The 20,335-nt window shown below is 40.4% G+C and overlaps 1 protein-coding gene across 14 annotated transcripts in view; it reads left to right on the forward strand.

The window, feature by feature from the left end:
* Positions 1 to 468: 468 nt before the first annotated feature.
* Positions 469 to 20,335, forward strand: part of PHACTR1 (phosphatase and actin regulator 1) — a 576,315-nt gene continuing 556,448 nt past the window's right edge. Inside the window, exons 1-3 of one of the 14 annotated variants that reach the window (XM_021936598.2) lie at positions 469 to 905; positions 1,503 to 1,547; positions 2,688 to 2,840. In XM_021936598.2, coding sequence (XP_021792290.1) covers positions 2,738 to 2,840 — 103 coding nt within the window. In that variant the 5' untranslated portion in view covers positions 469 to 905; positions 1,503 to 1,547; positions 2,688 to 2,737. Of the gene's footprint in view, positions 906 to 1,502; positions 1,739 to 2,146; positions 2,432 to 2,687; positions 2,841 to 20,335 lie in introns of those variants that run through there. The other 13 variants (XM_021936597.2, XM_021936605.2, XM_021936606.2 and 10 more) reach the window with 13 other exon arrangements.

Genomic DNA, 20,335 nt, shown 5'->3' on the forward strand with positions numbered 1-20,335 from the left:
GTGGGAGGACAGGGGTGGTGTTGATGGTCTTCCTTCCGAGGCTTCTCAAATGTAAATGCTCTTTTCTTAACAAGCTGACCCACTGCACACCATGCCATACTAATGAGCAATTCTGCTTGGTCAACAAAGGGTGCAAGAGGTTGTGGAAAACCCACAGTAGGGCTTACATTTGGCTATCACTATGCCCTACATGTAGATCTCAAAGCATTGTGCCTAAAAGTCCTTACTGAGGTTTGGTAGGAAGGATATTAAACCAGAATAACTTGAGATACTAGCCAAAGTTTATTTTTGTGGTTGGGATTATTTTGCTACATTCGGACAGAGAGAAATGCATTTAGGCAGGCTGGCATGATTTGCGCTGGATATTTGACCAGGCAATCAGAAGCAAGGAAAGGAGGAAAGCCAGGCAAGGGGGAAGGGATGACATCAAACGTGCCTTCTGTATTTCGTTACAGAAAACAGCTCACAATTATGACTACCTGCCTTGTTTTGCAGCTCAGAATAAAAGTGGTGTTGCACCAAACCCTACTGGAGCAGCCTTCGTGATTAGAAAGTACTCCACACATTGGAGAGCCGAGGAGACATGAGAATAATTTTAAATGCAAATTAAATTGAGGGGGTAGCAGAGAAGAACACATAAAAGACAGTAAAACAAAACCTTTCAATTTTCTTAAATTAGCAGTCTAATGTGTTCTAAAGAGCAGCTCCACTCAGATCGCTTCTTAAGGGTTGCATTTCATCACAGTATAAATGGGCAAATCCATCACTTCCCTCTGCTCAGTGCTCTTAAAGCGAGATTGAAGGGAAAATTAGAAGCTGTTCATTTGGGCTTGCGGGCTCAGAAGCGTCGCACTGCTTTGTTTTGTACTCTACCGTGTCCTGTTGAAAGGGGTCAACAAGTGCCGGTGAGTATCCGCTAACTTCTAGATTCTTCCTTTCAAATATCTTTTTGGTTAATTTTCCTTTGCCGGGGATGGGAGTTGGGGAGTATCTCCCACAAGATCTATGCTATAATGCATCTTTCAGAATCTGGGAAATTTCAGACAGCTTTTTAAGCTTCTTCCAGTGACTGATTCGCAGAAGGGAAGAGTTATTTTCAGCCTAGATGCCGGTGGCTGTTCTGTGTATTAATTATAACAGGAGAATGTCTAACATATGCTAAGCTAAAATGGCCTTTCCCTAAACTCCCCCATTCCCTGCCACTCTTAGGCCAGCATTAGGGTGAGAACTGGTGCCCCCACAAAAATTTGTAGACAACTTTTCTATATGTTAAATTTTTAATCATTTCATATTCTATTCTTTTGTAGCTACAAATCAAACTAAGATTTGGGATTATAAAAATAAACTATGAAGACATAAATCTTTTTTTTTTTAATGACTATGACACTTCTCTGCATAAGAGATGGGGGCTGGGGAATAGCCCTGCATGATGTATACATGTGGATTTGATGATTTTCTGCCAAAGTTTTACACGGGAAACTGGTAATTTTCTTCCTTCGCAGGGGAGGGTGCAGAGGCTGAGGCTGGCGTCACTTTCCGTTGCTAAGGTAACGTGCTCTGGCCATTTTATCTGATAAAGGAAGTCCAGTGGACTGTATGCATTATTCATCACTGTTCTAATCAAACAATCAAAATCGTTTACTTTCACCGGGAATATTTAGCAAGATCAAAGACACTACTGGCTGGAACGACTCTTGTTTTACCGCTGACAGATAGCCCTTGATTTTTATTTTTTGCAGTAAGTATATTTGCTATTGGGGTACCTTTGGGTATTTTTAAAAGTTTTGTCTTACCGGACTTGGTTTCTTAAATTAAAATACATACTGTTAGAAAGAGAAACCAATTGGATTAGCCTTCCAAGCTTGGTTTTAATGAATTTGTCTTGTTAATTCTTTCCAAAAAAATATTCTGCAGAAATAGAAATAATTCATTTGTGCAAGTATCAGGGAAAGGTTACATAGGCTTGAAAAAAGAACCCAACAAGCTGAATGTTTTCTGGGGAAGTATATTAGCTTTGTGACAGGCTAGTGTATGATAATATCATAGGGATCATTGTAATGTTGCAATCATTGTTGCTGCTCTACCAACCACAATTATTTCTCAAAACCAGCCCCTGCCAGGCAGGTGACGATCCTCTAGCACTCTATAAAATGTGCTGAAGGGAATCGCTGGAAAGGAAGGAATTCAAAGCATTTGTACAGCAAATATGTCAGCGAGTGTCATAAACGCAAGGCATCTATGAGTGGAGGCTCAGATTCCCAGGCGATTTTCCCTGCTCCAGGGGAATCCGAAAGTCGCAGGATCAGCTGAGGATCAGCACTCACAACGGCGGACACTTAATCATGCTATTTATCAAATAGACCTTTATAAAACGGATAGCATGTGAATTTAACAATACATGTTCCAGCGAATATAATGCAAGGAAAGGCTGGTATGTTATCTCTCTTTAGATCAGATCATCTGTTTTTCCAGGGTAGCATATATTACTTTTAATGAATGTTGGCTAAATGCTGCATTTTCTCATATGGTAGGAAAGCTATGCTGAGGGGTGGCTTTAGAATTGGAAATGTCAATCAAGTAGTAGAATATTATAATGGGATATTCTTCTTCAATCATTTTAAAGTACATCTATATATACACTTTATACTTGACATCTAAAACGTTGCGGATTTTTTTCCTCTGTATAGGTGTTCCAGTAAACATTTTCTCTCAAAACTCTGTGTTTGGAACCTCAAGGATGGATTATCCCAAAATGGATTATTTTCTGGATGTGGAGTCTGCTCATAGACTCTTGGATGTTGAGTCAGCTCAAAGATTCTTCTACAGTCAAGGAGCTCAAGGTAATAAAACAAGAAAAAGAAACTCCTCTTATCTGCACGTCGGTTTTATATGAACAGCCGTGTAGGCTGTAGCTGTTAAAGCTTTGCTCTGAAAGTTTAATAACCGGTATTTCTAAATTGATAACCTCTACCAAACTGCTGCTGGAATTGAGGCAGGCATATAATAGAATAAATAAATCCACACTTCTTGGATGTGGTTAAAAAAATACCCAACTTTTGGTGCAAGTGCCACTCAGAAAGCTATGTTAGAAATGATTTCCTACCGCCTTGTGTCCAACACTTACGTCCAAAAAGAATCAGGAATGCTCTTCCTCTTGGAGATTTTCCAGTTTGCAGCCACTGCACCTGAAATCTTAGGGCATCATGACCTAGTGGACTGGAATCCAGCAGGATTAGGGCTTCTGAGAGAAGCGCTGAGCTTCTCTATAGCTGCCTTCTCTATTTTAGCTGAATTCAGTTACTGCTTCAGATAATTACTAGTGTATATTCAGGGAGCAAGCCTGTTGTGAAGTGTGGCTAATGTGTCTGTTTTTATTACATGTTTCAAGATGGTCAATTAGGTTCCAGTTTTCTTGCCCTTCTGTTGGGGAATTTAGAATGTTTTTCCACCATATTAAAGAAAGAAGCTGGAGTGTTATATGGGATCTCGTGACAAGGAGATTTTTTTTTACACATATTTTCTGTTTTCCATGAAATGTTTAAGGTGTTCAGTCAAAGCAACCTGATGATGGGCATGTCCCAAATGATGCAGGTGATGCATTGAGAAGGAGGACAATGTCCCTATTTTAAAATAGAAAAGCAGTTGAATTCTTAGAAGTCACAAAGCAGAGCTGAGAAAAAAAAAATGCAGTCAGTTTTTATAATTCTGGCATCTTTCACTTTAGATGGTGATGGGAACTTCACACAGGCCACCGATAATATCCTGTCTGGGCTTTCCCAAGTGGTCCTCTGAATTGCTTTTACCTCCCTTTTAAGCCAATTTATCGTGATAACCTCAGGGGTCTTGCAAGCCATCTCCTTCTCTGTTTGTATTTCCCAGAGCATGACCCAGTCTTCTTAAAGTCAAGACGGGTTAGAAATGATCTGGTTGATTTGCTGAGGTCATCATCAGCAGACCTGAAATTAGCAAAAGTGATATAATAACAAACTCTCCTCAACCTTCTGGGTGTACGAAGTCAACATGGCTGTTCTCAGCCACTTAAAGAGACATAAAAATGTGAGTGAAGAAGGAAAAGAGTGAGAGACTGGCCAGGATCTCCAACCTCTTCTGTTTCTGCAAGTAAGAAGATGCTGGAAGTAGATGTAGAATGGAGGCTGGAAGAGGGTGAGAGATGAGGTTAGGCTCAATCCCTTCTCCAGTCTCAAGGTCACACATTGCTACATCATTGGTCCATTCGACTGGAATGAGACAATAATGCTCTGTGGCAGGGTCATCCCGCTGAACCGCATAGCTGTTGGCAAAACAGAAAGGGGGGCAGCGGTTAGTTATAGAGAATAAAGATGCCCACTTTGTCTTGCTATGGGGATGGTTTAAGACTTTAAGAAGACCGTGGGCTCCAAGCTCTTACGGAAGGAAAGCAGGCAGGATGTGGGAGGCTCGGAGGACTCAAGGCAGCCTTCTGGTTGTCAGCAGATGGAGCTGGGGGTGGAGTGGTCAGAATTGTCACCATCAGTGACTGTGGTTTAGACACCGGAGCTGGAAGGACTAGAAAATGCATGGGAGGTGGCAGCATAAGCTACTGTTGCTCCCTGGAGTCACATTCATATTAATCAGATGATGTTTCAATCAAGGATTCCTGGATTTGCAGGAAGGGCAAGGGTTCCCCCACACATTGTCTAGGTCAGTGTTTCAAAACCCCCAGTCTTCCTGAATCGGACATCCCGGTGTAAGGCCTGTAAATTTGCATTTCAAGCAAGAGCTCCAGGGATGACTACCTAGCCAGTTCATCAGTCTAGTGACAGCATTTACGAACCAGCACACCTAATCCCATTTTCTCTTCTTCCACCTCAGAACAGGAACATTGTCCTCAACATTAGAGGCAGGATGATATAGTGGTTGCAGTCTCCTCTGTAAAATGGAAACAGTAATAGTTCCTAATTCATAGGTTGTTAAGAGAATTAATGAGGTAAGATTTTAAAGTGCTTAAAACAGTGTCTGCCACATAAAAAATGCTACACACGAGCAAATCAATAAAGTAAAAATCCTGGGCAAAAGGCCATCCTCTGCTATTTAAAACTTCATAATGGGCCGGGCACAGTGGCTCACACCTGTAATCCCAGCACTTTGGGAGGCCGAGGTGGGTGGATCACCGGAGGTCAGGAGTTCAAGACCAGCCTAACCAACATGGTGAAACCTCCATCTCTACTAAAAATACAAAAATTAGCCAGGCGCAGTGGCACGCCTGTAATCCCAGCTACTTGGGAGGTTGAGGTAGGAGAATCGCTTGAACCCAGGAGGCGGAGGTTGTGGTGAGTGGGGGTTACACTATTGCACTCCAGCTGGGAGACAGAGTAAGACTCTGTCAAAAAAACAAACAACAAACAGAACACTTCACAATGAAGCCACTGCCTTGCAAACAAGAAATGTGGTCTGATAAAAGTTAAACCTATTTCTAGCAATAAAAAAAATAGAAATTTTAAATACATTTAAAAATGCAGTGATTCACTTCTTGTCTTGTCAAAACCCAGCTCAGGGCAAAACTGAAAAATAGCTCATCCTGCTGCTTCCCATCTGTCTTGTCCTTCATTTCATTTTAAAATGAGAGCCCCTCTCCCTCCAACACCTTCCCTAGATCCCCAGCACACAGGACCTATTACCTTGGGAGGCTCCTTTCTCAAGTTCTGCTTTTACCATTACTTGGGGCTTGTCACTGCCTTGCATGGGTTCCTCCACTGTAGCTTCCCTCCCCTTTGCACAGACTCCACAGTCTGTCCTGGACAACCAGCACCCCTTAGACCTTAGACCTAATAAAGGAACAGTGGATGGGTGAAGGCCTGAGTACCATGGCCTGCACCCTTCCCATCCAAACCAGATGCATACATTGGCCTGACTCGAGCTTGTATCTAACCAATGGCAAGGCCCTGAGGACCAGTAAAGGAGGGCAAGTTGGTGGCCAGCTCTTGAGAAACACATTTGAGACAATTAGGGTCTCATGCTGTTGCTGAATCACTCCACATGGCAGTTCTCTATTTAGCCAGTCCAGCCAGTGCAGAGGATATTAGTAAGGCCAAGTAGCCCCATTTTGATAACTTGTTCTAAAAAGAAGGCCCAGTTGAAAGTACAGTATGGGATTAAGTATCTAAAACTTGGGTGACCTAAGGCTTGGTTGGCTAAACTGTTGTGTGATTATTGCGTTTTTGAGTGGTCTATTCTCACTGTCATGCAGATATTTCTGTTGACTGATCAAGCGTTTTTACAGATGTAAATGTTTTTAAAGGGGAAAGCAAGAAAATCTGAGTTCCTCTCTCTCATTTCCCACATGACAGCCTCATATCAATTTATTTAGAAATTCATAAAGTTCCAGGAAGATAACACCTTCCGTATTAGTCATGTGCAAAATATTTATCCAAAGCAACAATGCCAGAATTTTGCTTTTAATCCCCACAGGGTTGTTTTTTCAGATTTTTCTTGGAAAGTGGCAATAGCCTTTCCTTGAAGAGAGGATGTTTTAGCTAGTTAAAGCAAGAGGAATCCAGGAGGGTGAGAAGAAAAAGAAGGAAAAAGGCAATTTATCATGAGACAAGTTCTTTTGGAAGTCCCCGAGGTTTTCAAAGGTGCCTGGTCTATTCTTCTGAATAAAGAACCTGTTATCTTCTCCCACCTCCTTTTCCCTTGGTTTGACCTCAAGATGGGGGAGATCTGCTGCCTCTTTCATGATTCTGCTTTAGAAGGTGTGCTGTGTTGCAGAGAGCAGAAAATGTACAGGGTCATCCTGTTTGCCTCCTGTCGGTGAAGGAGGCTCTCTTGACTAACCAGTGAGTCGTTTGCCGATGGTAAATCCTAACACGAAGGGAGTTCTGCGGAAGTCCCCTTTAACTGAAAAGGAGAACTCCAGAGGTTAGAGATACACATGGCTTCAAATATCAACATGTCTTGGCATCACATAATTTGAGCTCATCCGTGTTTCGCGTTTCTGACAATGCTACTCCACACACTCAACTTCAGACTCTGTAATTTTGTAGTGAACAATTGAACTGGAAGAGAAGACATATTATAAAATCACAAAATTAACATCATGAGATTTTTAGGTTAAAATGGACATTATAGGCTAGGAACTCTCTTAGCTCTCTTCCTAAACCAAGAGAAAAAGACCCTGGGAAGGCCAGCCCCAGGCTCCAGTGCTATATTTTCAACTAGCCCATGGGTTTTTATGATGAATACTGGAGCTTGAGAACCACCGTTATGGATCATCAGTCACTTGCTACCCAGAGTGTGGTCCCAGACTGACAGCACCAGCTTCATTCATCTGGGGCTTGTTAGGAATGTAGAATCTCAGGCCCCACCCCAGACCTAGAGAATCGGAATCTGCGTTTTAACAAAATCTCCAGGTAATTTATGTTAAAGTTTGAGAAGCAGCAATTGAATTCAGGGCACATTACAAACACCACCTGGAATCCTTGTTTTGGTCTTTTTTTTTTTTTTTTTTTTTTTGAGAGAGGGGTCTGGCTCTGTCATCTCAGGCTAAAGTACAGTGGCAGGATCATAGCTCACTGCAGCCTCAAACTCCTGGGCTCAAGCAATCCTCCAGCCTCGTTCTCCCAAGTGCCTTTAGGCACATACCACCATGCCTGGCTAATTTCTTAAGTTTTTGTACAGACAGAATCTTGCGATGCTTCCCAGGCTGGTCTTAAACTCCTGGCCTCAAGCAGTCCTCTTACCTCAGCCTCCCAAAGTGCTGGGATTATAGGCCACATGTGGGAGCTTTCACAACCTAAATGCTAGAGTCTACTATGGACCAATTAAATCTGAATCTCTGGGGATAAGCCCCACACATGGGAATCTTTTAAATTACCCCCACGAGATTCAAATGTGGAGCCAGGGCTGAGAGCTACTGACCTTTGTTTCATAGTAAAAGGTTTTAGCATCATGCAGCTATTCTTGCCTGAATAACTTTTTCTATCTAGGTCTTCCCTTTTAAATGAATTCCAACCACGGGGAAGATGCAAATGGACTTTTAAAAAGGACTGTGGGCTGGCGCGGTGGCTCACGCCTGTAATCTCAGCACTTTGGGAGGTCGAGGCGGGCAGATCACCTGAGGTCAGGAGTTCGAGACCAGTCTGGCCAACATGGTGAAACCCATCCCTACTAAAAATACAAAAGTTAGCTGGGCGTGCTAGTGGGCACCTGTAATCCCAGCTACTTGGGAGACTGAGGCAGGAGAATCACTTGAACCCAGGAGGCAGAGGTTGCAGCGAACCGAGATGGCGCTACTGCACTTCAGCCTGAGTGACAGAGATTCCATCTCAATAAATAACTAACTAAATAAATAAATATAAAAATAAAAAGGACTATGTATCAAGGGCTGCCCCTTGTATATTCATTGTATCTGTTAATCCTCAAAGGAACTTGGGGAAGCGGGAATCCTATGCTCATGTTGCAGACTAGAAAACTGAAGACTGATCAGGTGAAGTATCTTGAAAGGGCTGTACATTTAGACAGCAGCAGAGTCAGGATTTTCATTTAAACATATCCAACTCCAAAGCCCATGCTATTTTAAGTTATCTCATGCTGCTTGCCAGGCAGAGGCAGCCTCTCATCTAGTTAGCAGATCAGTGAAGGTAACTTCCCTGACCAAACCACACTTCCAGGGATGGTCGACCTGTAGTTCAGAGTCATTCTGCCGGGACCTCAAATCACACAGCTTAAAACAAGACACCAGAGAGATAACCAGATCTCATTTTACCACATTCATGCCCTGTCCACTGCGTGAGGTTTCTTTTCTCAAAAAACATCAATATCCTTGGACATTTAAATTACCTTCTAAAGGAAAAATACGTTAAAAGGTAGCCAAGTGACAAAAGTCACTAGGCAATCCTAGTGACTCCTGATAATGATTCCTCCTCTTTTATCATTTAAAATAACACTTGGCATTAGAACCAGGCGCAGTCGTCACTGTTACTTGTCATAATGCACCTTTTCTGTCATCTACATTGTCTTGTTCAACAAAGGGAAATGCCAGTTTTGACAACTGATGAATGCCACAGTGAGCAGCTAAGAGTCTCTTCAGGTTGTTTTTAAAAATAAAGAGGAATTCATCCAAATCCCCTCTCTCCCCTCACACCTCCACCTACCTCCACTCTTTGCCCACTCTGTGAAATCGGTCAGAACAGCTGACTTTTGAATCTTTAGTTTTGAGTTAAATATACTCTAAACCTGACTCTAAACCTCTGGGACTTCTAAACATGGCCCCAAGAGACAAAGACATTTGGTAGCACTCCATTAGGTCAAAATCAGGAACAGTAGTAACAAACACAGAATGCGCTCTTACTATTTCCTTTGCTGTGCTTACAGGGAGACACAGGCCCATTGTCACCTCCCCTGTAAAGCTTTGCTTGACTTGCCCAGGCCTTCTTTCCATTGTCTATACTACAGCTGTTCACACCTACACTACAGCCACTGTCATCATCTATGATTCTGCCTCCACCACCTGCTAGATGCATGAGCTCATATAAATGGCTTTACTTCTTTAAACCTCAGATTCCTCATCAAAATAGATATAATGCTAGCTCCGAATCCATAGGAGACTTTGGGAATTAAGTGAAGTATGCCTATAAAGTGTTTAGTGCCTTGTCTATTGTTATTGATTAGTTATTGATACTCTTGTTTTATGATAACTTAAGTGTCTGTGACTTACCTCAATCACAGTGATCTCCTTAAATAGCATCTTCTTGGTGCTTAGTATCATCCTTCTTATACAGTAGAGGCATTAACATTTATTAAATGTCTCTATTGAACTGATGGGGTGAGAACACTTAAATCTGCACTATAAAAATAATTTTTAAAAAAATTATTATGTTTTTAACATTTTTATGGGTACATAGTATAAAGATACATTTTGGACTGCAGGAAAGGGTGTGATGATTCAAGTTTGAGAAAATAGAATCTCCTAAGACTTTTAAAGAATTAAAATCTTTTGTTGAAAATGGAGCCTGCATAAGACTGAAGGGAAGGACATGCAAAAATAGTATTCAAATACATCGAGATATAGGCAATGGAAGCAAGTCATCAACTCTGTTGCAACTCGTATAAGACAGAACAAAATAAGAATATACAGCAGGGGAATTTAGGTCTATTTTTGAAAAAATCAATCCTTTAAAACAAATTTCCAGGGATCCCTGAGTAGTATTCTTCTGAAAAGGGCTTTTTGATGTAGAATAGTCTTGGATGATAGAGATTTCATTTTGCCTAAAAGCAGAGTTATGGAATAGGCAAACACCCAACTTTTACTGCGGTGAGCTTAATTGAGTTCAGTTCAAAAGCTGCTCTGAACATGTCCAGAAAGCCAGCTCTGAGCTGCACCTTGAGATCCCCTTTTCCCTTCCTTCTTAGATGTTTACTGCTTAGTCTAGTTTTTATACTTTTTGGCTGATTAATCCTCAAACTAGTTACCATCCCACTCAGCTTCTAACCAGACTCGAAGGAAGGCGGGTGTAGACACCCATCTAAACCACACACTGGACACACACACCTTGAGAACCACTCACTGGAAGCCTGGCCATGGTGTTTTAGGAGCCTTGCATAGTGGAAGTTGGGTTGTCTTCTTCCTCCATGCCTGTCTCCTGAGCCCTTCACGTCATGACCTTACGTATGGCTCATATCTGGACCTACAGGTCTGATTCGCTTCAGAAGGGCAGAGGCAGGATCAGTGCTTGTGAGCCAACCCAATCCCCATCTGGACATGATTAGTCAACTAGGTTATAACTTCTTCCATTCTCCCTTCTAATGTCCTCCCACCTGCCCCTCAGAGTCCTGCTAGGCAATATCCTATATTTTTGTTGGTTTGCTATCCAAATAGTTGATATATAATCATACTGTTTTCCAGACCCTTGTCTCTGAGAAGTGCTTCAGATGAGAACTTATTTTTTATTGTTTCCAGTCGTGGTGCTTGAGCCATCACCCTCAACAAATACTTGTTGTTTTATTTTATTTTTTTATTTTATTATTGTTGTTGTTGTTTCTCCATCACTCTAGTCAGGAAGCAGTATATGGCACTTCACTCACAGCTGACAAACTAACTACCAAGCCTACCGTCCTAACTGCCCACTCATTCCATTTCAGACCTCTAATTGCTGACACCCAGGCTTTCCAAACCTATGTTTGATACAGGGAACATAATGTGTGAAAAAGACAGTGAAGGAAGATCAAGAGAAAAAATATCGTGGAGCTAGCCAGCCTGCCAACTCTATAGATACATAGATGACCATTGAATCCAACCCTCCTGTTCTGGAGTGTGTCCTGGGAACAGGATGATTCTCTGCACACAAAGTCCTATTCTTGATGCCCACAATGTAACTGCACACAGCCTTTCGATGCTTTTAGTGCCTTTGCCCCCAGCAAGGATCTGCTTTGCCACGTATTGTGATTCAGGACTCATACATAAAGTAGGGCATGGGGATGAGAAGAAGAGGGAGAGAAAATGAGAGAATGAGAGCCAGAAAGGAAGAAAATGATGTGAAAATACAATGAACTAATTTCAATCAATTAATCATTCCTGCTCTCTCATACCACACATGACGGGCAGCCCACACTCACCCAGTGCCAGCCATGACCCAATTAGCATAAACAATTCACCAGGTGCTGGGGAAATCATTCTCACTCCTCATTTGCCCAAACAAATCTGTTTTTTCAAAAATGTTGGTACCACCCTTAGTGCCTGTGGCAGCAAGGATAGGGAGCCTACCACTTCAAAATCAGCCCATGCCAACATCATTTTTAATATTTTTAAGAATTTCTCAGTAACCAGTTAGACGCACACACTTATGTAAAACCATGGAATGAATATTTGTGTTAAATTGGACTTCTGAAATACTAGGACTGAACAGAATTATCTTCAAGATCTATATATCCTTGTTCAATCATAAAAGCAAAGCAAGGGGAGTGTTAATGCCTTTGACCAAAAGGGAAAAGAAAGGAGAGGGCCAGGTACAGTGGCTCACACCTGTAATTCCAGCACTTTAGGAGGCCGAGGCTGGTGGATGGCTTGAGGCCAAGAGCTAGAGATTATTACCCTGGGCAAAATAACAAGATGCCATCTCTACAAAATACATTTATTTTTAAAATACATTTATATTTTAAAATTTAGCCAGGCATAGTAGTGCACACCTGTAGTCCCAGCTACTCAGGAGGCTGAGGCAGGTGGATCGCTTGAACCCTGGACTTCCAGGTTGTAGCGAGCTGTGATCACGCCACTGCATCAGCCTGGGCAATGGAGCGAGATTCTGTCTTTAAAAACACGAAGAAGAATAAAATCAACCCTACACAACTATTTAAATTTTTTGTATTTACTTTTAATTCCTTTTACATACCTTTGGAATTTTACAAAGTTATATTTATGGCACATACAAAACTGGGGGTACGAATAAAATAGTTTCCCATATCTGCTTAAGAATATCATAGTGTTTAGGACTTAAATTTTAGAATTGCACAGCTCTGAGTTCGAAGGATGATTTTCACTTCCTAGCTTGTGACTTTAGGCAAGTTATTTAATCTCTCTCTGCCTCACCTTTCCCTCTTGAATGCAAATGGCATAAGAATTCTTAACCCAACAGGTTATTTTGAGGATTAAATGAACCACAGTTTCACAAACTATGGTACGATATATAATTTTCAGATAATACGTAAACTCTTTCATAATAATCATGTATTTATTTTATGGGGTTTTAGAAAACCTTAAATAGAAAAACTAATTAAAATATAAGAATATATAGCCAGCACTGCACACTTACAGACCACTGCTTAGAGTAAGCAGTACAAGAAAAAGAAAAAGTAGGCTGATTAAGTCCATTTAAGGAATAATATTAAGTAAATAATAGGCTAGATGGCACTTAGCTACAGCAAAATACACAAAACGTCATATAGGAATGACTGAAATTTAGAAACAGACAAATATAAAGCACCAAGCAAGACGTCAAGCACCTGATACATGTTTAATACATGTCAGCCCTTATGTTAATTATGGTTTAATGTTGTCAAGCCTCAGAGGAAACAGGCAGGACTTCTGCTTCCCAGGAAAGACCCCCACCCAGCCCATCACTTCTTTTCTCTGATGCCGTTTATTTCCGATTCAAATTTCTAAGCCCTTTGGAGACATGAAACAGCCTTAAAACTCAAGAACAAGAACAAGCAGCACAACTTTGATTTTAAAATAAAATTACTAACAAATTCCAAAAGTATTCTCTGTATCGTTCTGCCTCCGGGTAACATTAGCTAAACTGTATTGATTTCCTCTGACATCAGAGCAAACTCTATAGTTTATCACAGATGCAGCTTTGTTTCTAAGTTGGCTTCAAGGTGAGATGACAATTCACTTGCATTTGAGGGAGGATAAAAAAGAACACTCTGGACGGTGTGAAGTGACCTGTGATAAGGCATGAACAGGCATTGGGAAGAGGGTGATGGTGATCCATCAGGAGAACTGCACATGTTAGACTCTGCCTAGGCTGATAGGTTATATTGTAGAGATGGAGAATGGCAAAAGAGAAGACTAGAACAGCAGGCAGGGGTCACGGCACGTGAGGCTGTACCATGCCAGACCAAGGAATCCCAAAGCTGATACTGAATCCATTAAAGCAGCGAATACAGAGGAGATGTTATCAGGTCTGCTTTTATAGAGATCATTAATATAGAGGACAGACTGGGGAGGAAGACCAGAGGCAAGGAGAGGCATCAGGAGGCTATTGCAGTGATTCAAACAAGAAGAAAGCCTAAAGAGGGAATTGACTGGGAGAATTCAAAAGGGGAGAGGATTCTAGAAATATTAAGAAGATTCTTTTCCTGATTATGTGGTGACAAGGTAGGCAGACAGAAAGTGAAAGAGAGGTTCTTTGAATGCTCCCACATGTTATCTTTGGGCCTGCTCGGTGAATGAGACAGCCCTTCCTGATGGGACAGTACAGGAAGATGACCAAGATGAAGGCAGGAAAAAGAAATTCTATTTAAAGCATATTGAGTTTGGAGATCCTATGGAATAGCCAATCCTTGATTACCAGTATGGAATAAGTTCCACGGATCTAAAGCTTGGTATGGAGATCTTGGAAAACCATCCAAAATATTCTATATTCCTCGGTAATGCCTAAAATAATTTCTCTAATATGTTTTACATTGGCCTCTGAATATGTGGTTCTACTGGGCCTTTAATTTTCCTTTCACATTATTTAGAAGATTGGGAGATTGTTTAAACAACATATTTTCTAAATGAAAAGTTTTTTCTATAAATACAAAATTTTCTTTCTAGCACCAGTACTTACAATTAATACTCTATTTGAAATATTGACATGAGTCAAATGTTTGAAGTCACTAAGATTATTGCAAATTCTGGTTTGTATTTTTATAATAAGCAAAATTCTCAGTTAACACTTATAAGGTCATTTTTTTTAAAAAAACGTGTTTTTTAAGAAAAAATTCAATGCAGCTCGATCACTGTATAGAACTATAGCTTGTTCCAAAATGCTGCAAAGGAAGAGGAAAAAGGGGATTTAGCTGGAGCTGGTTAAAAATAGACCTTCCTTTTTAAAAACATTTATTTGAAGTTCAGGGATACATGTGCAGGTCTGTTACATAGGTAAACTTGTGTCATGAGGGTTTGTTGTACAGATTATTTCATTACCAAGGTATTAAGCCTACTACTCACTTGTTATTTTTTCTGACCCTCTCCCTCCTCCCACCCTCCAGCCTCCAATAGGCCCCAGTGAGTGTTGTTCCCCTTTATGTGTCCATGTGTTCTCATCATTTAGCTCCCACTTATAAGTGAGAACATGTGGTATTTGTCACTGGATTAGTTTGGTAAGGATAATGGTCTCTAGCTCCATCTATGTCCCTGCAAGGGACATGATCTTGTTCTTTCTTATGGCTGTGGTACATATACACCATGGAATACTATGCAGAATATTACCTTTTTATTTATTTATTTTTGAGATGGAGTTTTGCTGTGTTGCCCAGGCTGGAGTGCAGTGGCATGATATTGGCTCACTGCAAACTCTGCCTCCCGGGTTCAAGCAATTCTCCTGCCTCAGCCTCCCAAGTAGCTGGGATTACAGGTGCCAACCACCATGCCTGGCTAATTTTTGTATTTTTAGTAGAGATGGAGTTTCACCATGTTGGCCAGGCTGGTCTTGAACTCCTGACCTCGTGATCCACCCTCCTTGGTCTGCCAAAGTGCTGGGATTACAGGTGTGAGCCACCATGCCCAGCCATATTACCTTTTTAAAACGCATGCAGGCATATATTGTTTCATTTAGTTGATTATGCACTGTTTGACTAAATTTGATAGGTGACAGGCAGAGAAGAAACTACTTGGCTTAGCCCAATTGAATTCTTGTCTCTGAAAAGCAAGACCACATTCCAAACATCATACTGCAAGAGCTATTTTTACATTAGCCTCATATCTGATGCTAGCTTAATAGTCTGGATATGTACACTGAAATTGCAAAAGGAAAGGAGAGTAAGCAGACTCAGACTATGTGCCAAGGGCTTTGTATTTATTATCTCATTTTATCTATAAAAAGGAAAATTATTGGGCATATGATGTTGACCCCATTTTAGAGATGAAGTAATCTATGTTTCTAATAATCAGGTGACTTCCCAAGGTCACAGCTCTTAGTAATGGAGCCAGAATTATAATCTTCAGCTTTTGGATTCTTCCCACTGCAACTGGTGGTCCTATGTTATACTGGAGACCATGGAAATACTAGCAAAGACATTCATGTACGGGCAGGTGGGGATGAACAGATGTTCATGTGTCACCACACACTCAAAGGTAGAATGTCTCAATGTTGTGCGATACAAATGTGGCAATGGAGCCATTTTATGTCATTATACTCAGGTTCAACTTCTTAAAGGAAAGTTTTACCTTTTTTTGGGGGGGGGGGAACTATCAAAATGGAATGGTGGGGCCTCCGGCCCTTAAACTGAGTTGCAGAATATGTGATTTGCTTGCAATTCCTGGGAGGTGGGGGAGGAGGGCAACCGGCCCAAGTCTCCATGGGAGTTTCTTACGATACACGTAACTTGTTTTTCCCTTTCACTACCAAAGCGACATATAGTTATTATAGAAAATTTAAAAAAAAATAGGCAAACAACAAAACAAAACTCAACTAGCCCCATCATCTAAAAATAGGTATTCTTTACAACCTGGTGAATATTCTTATATTCTTTTTATACACACGGAAGCGCACAGATTTTTTTGGTGTTATTTTTATTATTTATTTATTATTATTATTATTATCTATTTTTATTTCTTCTGAAAAATGGGATACATGTGTAGAACGTGCAGGTTTGTTACATAGGTAAATGTGTGTCATGGTGGTTTGCTGCACCTATTGACCCATTCTCTAAGTTCCCTCCCCTCACCCCTCACCCCAAAATAGGCCCTGGTATGTGTTGTTCCCCTCCCTGTGTCCATGTGTTCTCATTGTTCAACTCCCACTTGTGAGTGAGAACATGTGGTGTTTGGGTTTCTGTTCCTGTGTTAGTTTGCTGAGGACGATGGCTTCCAGCTTCATCCATGTCCCGACAAAGGACATGATCTCATTCCTTTTTATGGTTGCATAGTATTCCATGGCACACACAGATTTTTTTTTTTAACCTAAGTAAAGCTCCTCAGATTTATTGCTTTTAATTTTTCTGTGTCTTAATTTAAACAATAAAATAATTCCCTTTACCTTGAAGTAGTTCATTCTAACTGAATTATGAAATAATCAGACATAGTTTGGGCTATGATGGAAAGGGCAACCATGCTTTGTTTTTCCCCAAAGGGTGACTTTGCCAGCTGGGTTGATGTCCCTGGATCTGTTCTGCCATTATTTACCAGTCAGAGTCTCTGACTAATACCCTGTGATCTAATCACTGTCATCAGCCCATCTGTAGACACAACAGAATGCAAATAAAATATCTGTGTAACCTATATTGGGTTGTTCTTCCCTCTTAGACTCATACATTTAGAAATTTTTATGTTTTTTCCCCTCCACAAGCACAATATGTCTTCTCCTCATCATAGATAGATGCATTTTATTATGCATCATGAGCAAATGCCAAATATTTGTAATGTTTCATTTAGCGGTATAGTTACTACAGTAATAGAACATCAGAGCTGGAAGGGACTTAATTTAATTAGCTCATTTTACAGGTGGTAAAACTGAGGCTTAGGGAAGACAGGAAAAGCAAACACTGTTTATTAAATACCTAACATATAACAGAATCTATGCATATTTGTTTCATTTGAAACTATAAACCTATGAGTTAGATATTATTGCCCCCAATTTATAAGAAATTAAGCCTCAGAATGATCAAAAACTGACCGAATACCACACAACTATGAAGAGGTCAAGCCAGGATTCAAACATGAGTCTTTCTGGCTTCACAGCTTTCCCCTACAACATCCTGCCTTTCTGGAGAGAAATAGCTTAGCTAAACCAGATGGAGGTAGATGGTAGCAGAGCAGGAGCCAGAACCCAGTTTCTCAATGTCTCATCCGTGCCCATATCTCTGCATCCTGTTGTCTTCTTGTATATGGGGCTCAAATGGGATTAAAGCCCCTGCAGCCTTTGCCTCTGAAGTTATTTTGCAAGTAACCAAGCCCAGAAGTTTGCCACGCAAAGATATATCCTATTATGTATCACTGGTGTGTACACTGAATATGAATTAAAAATACTAGAACCTTTAGATTTCAAATGACGTCATTAATTACAGCAACTATATTGAAAATCAGTCACATGGAAGATATAAAATCAAAATATATGAGTCTTAATGTAACCTGTACTATCAAATAAGGTTGGAAAAGTGACTTATATATCTAAACAAGGAATGCTCAACATTTAAATAATAGAAATCTGCTTGAGTCTCTGCCCAACTCAGTTCAACATACAAAGCCTGAAGCACATTTTCTTTTTCTGCATCTAGCATGATTTAGCAGCCAGCCCCCAGCCCCTCTGCACAGTGTCTACTTTAAGAAACTGGGAGGAAAGGAAGCAACGAACATTTGTTTCCCGCCTACCATTTGTCAGGCTCTATGTTAGGTGTTTTGCATTTATTATATAATGTTTTATCCTCCCAAGGCCCAGTGAGAGAGTTTATTTTATTTTGAGTTTACATATAAGGAAACCAAAGCTTGGAGAGCTCACTAACTTTTTTACAAGGTCTAATAAGCTTGGGAATTATGCCAAGGTTTAATTTCTCAGCCACAGCCTTGCTTGGAGCTGGCTAGTAATAATAGTCTTAACACAATAAATGTTTATCAGGAATTTCCTTTGCCAAAGATTATGTAAATTATATGTCTGAATCCTTGTAATGGCCCCAAGTTGTAGGTACTATGTTAGTCCCATCTTATAGATGTATAAGAGGTAAGCGACCTGCATGAAATCATGCAACTATTAAGTATAAAATTTGGATACAAACTCAGGAGGGCTAACCTCAAAAATTGTGCTGTTAGCCATTACTTCCTATTGTCTGGAAGAAAAATATTATCCATATTATTTTGTTAATATATTCATACAAAGTGAAAATTGTAAACTGCCACAAGGTGAGCAGAGACAAAGGAAGAGAGGTACTACACTCTCATTACTGGAGACGGTAATAAAAACATTCCAGCCATAGAGGATGGGCGGAGTTTAGCTATGTTAAGATGGGGAGAAGGAAAAGAAAGGTTTTCCATTGGAAAGATTTGTACTGTCATTTAATTTTTGTTTTCTGTCTTAAAATTTGCTAATAGTTCAATCAAACTGGTTAAGATTTCAGTTTTCTGATAGACATAGATAGTATTTGGCATTAACAATTGATGCTCTGAGTCCATTGTGAATCCACAGTTATTACGTTTATATTGCTTTGTATCAAATTACCCCAAAACTTAGTGACTTAAAACAACAAACACACTATCTGACAGTTTCTGTGGGTCAAGAATGAAGGAAGGTCTTAGCTGGGCTGTTCGGGTTTAGGGTCTGAGGTGACAGTCAGGAGGTTGGCTGGGGCTGTAGTTAGCTGAAAATTTAACTGAGGCTTTCAAGTTAAATAAGTCATGTGGCTTATCCCCATGACATCTAGCAGGAGGGTTTGATGCCTTGTTACATGAGCCTCTCCATAGGCTGCTGGTGTATCTCATCATGTTGCAACTGACCTTCCCCAAAGCAAGATCCCAAAGAAGAAGCAAGGCAGAAGCCACAAGACATTTTATGTTTATGACCTAACCTCAGAAGTGATATACCATCACTTACAGTATATTCTTGTGGTCACAGAGACCAAGCCTAATTCAGTGTAGGAAGAGACTACACAAGGGCATGAGTGCCAAGAGTAGGGGTTCATCAAGGGCCATTTTGGAAGCTGGCAACCGCAATACACATGTTTTTACAGGGGCAGGACAATTTCAAAAGAGGGAACATAGCTCATGCATGTAAACAGTTTTTGTTAATATGTCTCACATCATCAAGTGGTTTCAAATTAGGCACAATATTGCATAATTATGCAGGCTCTCTGGGAAAGAAGTCACCATACCAGTGTTAGGGTAGCTATTGAATTGTCTTGCATTCATCTATATACAGGCAACAAGAAAAGCTAGGTATTCATACTTTAGAGAAGAGTTAGAGCAAAGTCAATATTAGACCCATATTGTTATAGGAAACAGGGCTGGCTTCCATCTCTTTGGGAGCTACGTCCTTCAAGGTATGGCTGCACAAGTTGTGGACTTGACTCTTTCTATAAAGTGAATGATGTATCCCTGAAGCTGTGCAACATTAAAGACCTAAGTTGGGGCCCAGGGGAACACAGTAGAGCTGGAATCCTGAGCTGCAATAGTAGAAACAAGGCAGCCACTTCCTCTCCCCGTGTAGCCCACAGAATCAGCCACATAAAAAAGGGAACAAATATCAGAACTTTGTGTGGTGGACAGCTCCTTTAATGACAAGTTTAAGCAGAGAGAACTGAGATGTACCAAAAACATTTCCTCAGATGTTTTGTTTTCTAGCAAAGTATGCATATGCATAGAAAAGAAAAATGTTCCAGGATCTATGTACTAAATTTAGTTGTAATAAAAAGTACAAAAAACTTTTTGGTGTATTTTTGTGAAACCTATTTAAGATTAGCAAGTTATTACTGAAAGTTGGGTTATTATAGTTAATGATATTCATCCCCATCATTTACATTTTGTAGCTTTTCATGAATGATTTTCAATATTGCCACTATAATTGGTGATATTGTACTGGGTTTAATTGTGAGGTGTAAAAGTTCTTATATTTCTAACTCAGATGTGCAAAACGGTGAAATATACTTCATCTATACAGCCCAGATTCTA

This window comes from Papio anubis, chromosome 6 (assembly GCF_008728515.1).
Source record: "Papio anubis isolate 15944 chromosome 6, Panubis1.0, whole genome shotgun sequence".
Lineage (NCBI taxonomy): Eukaryota > Metazoa > Chordata > Mammalia > Primates > Cercopithecidae > Papio > Papio anubis.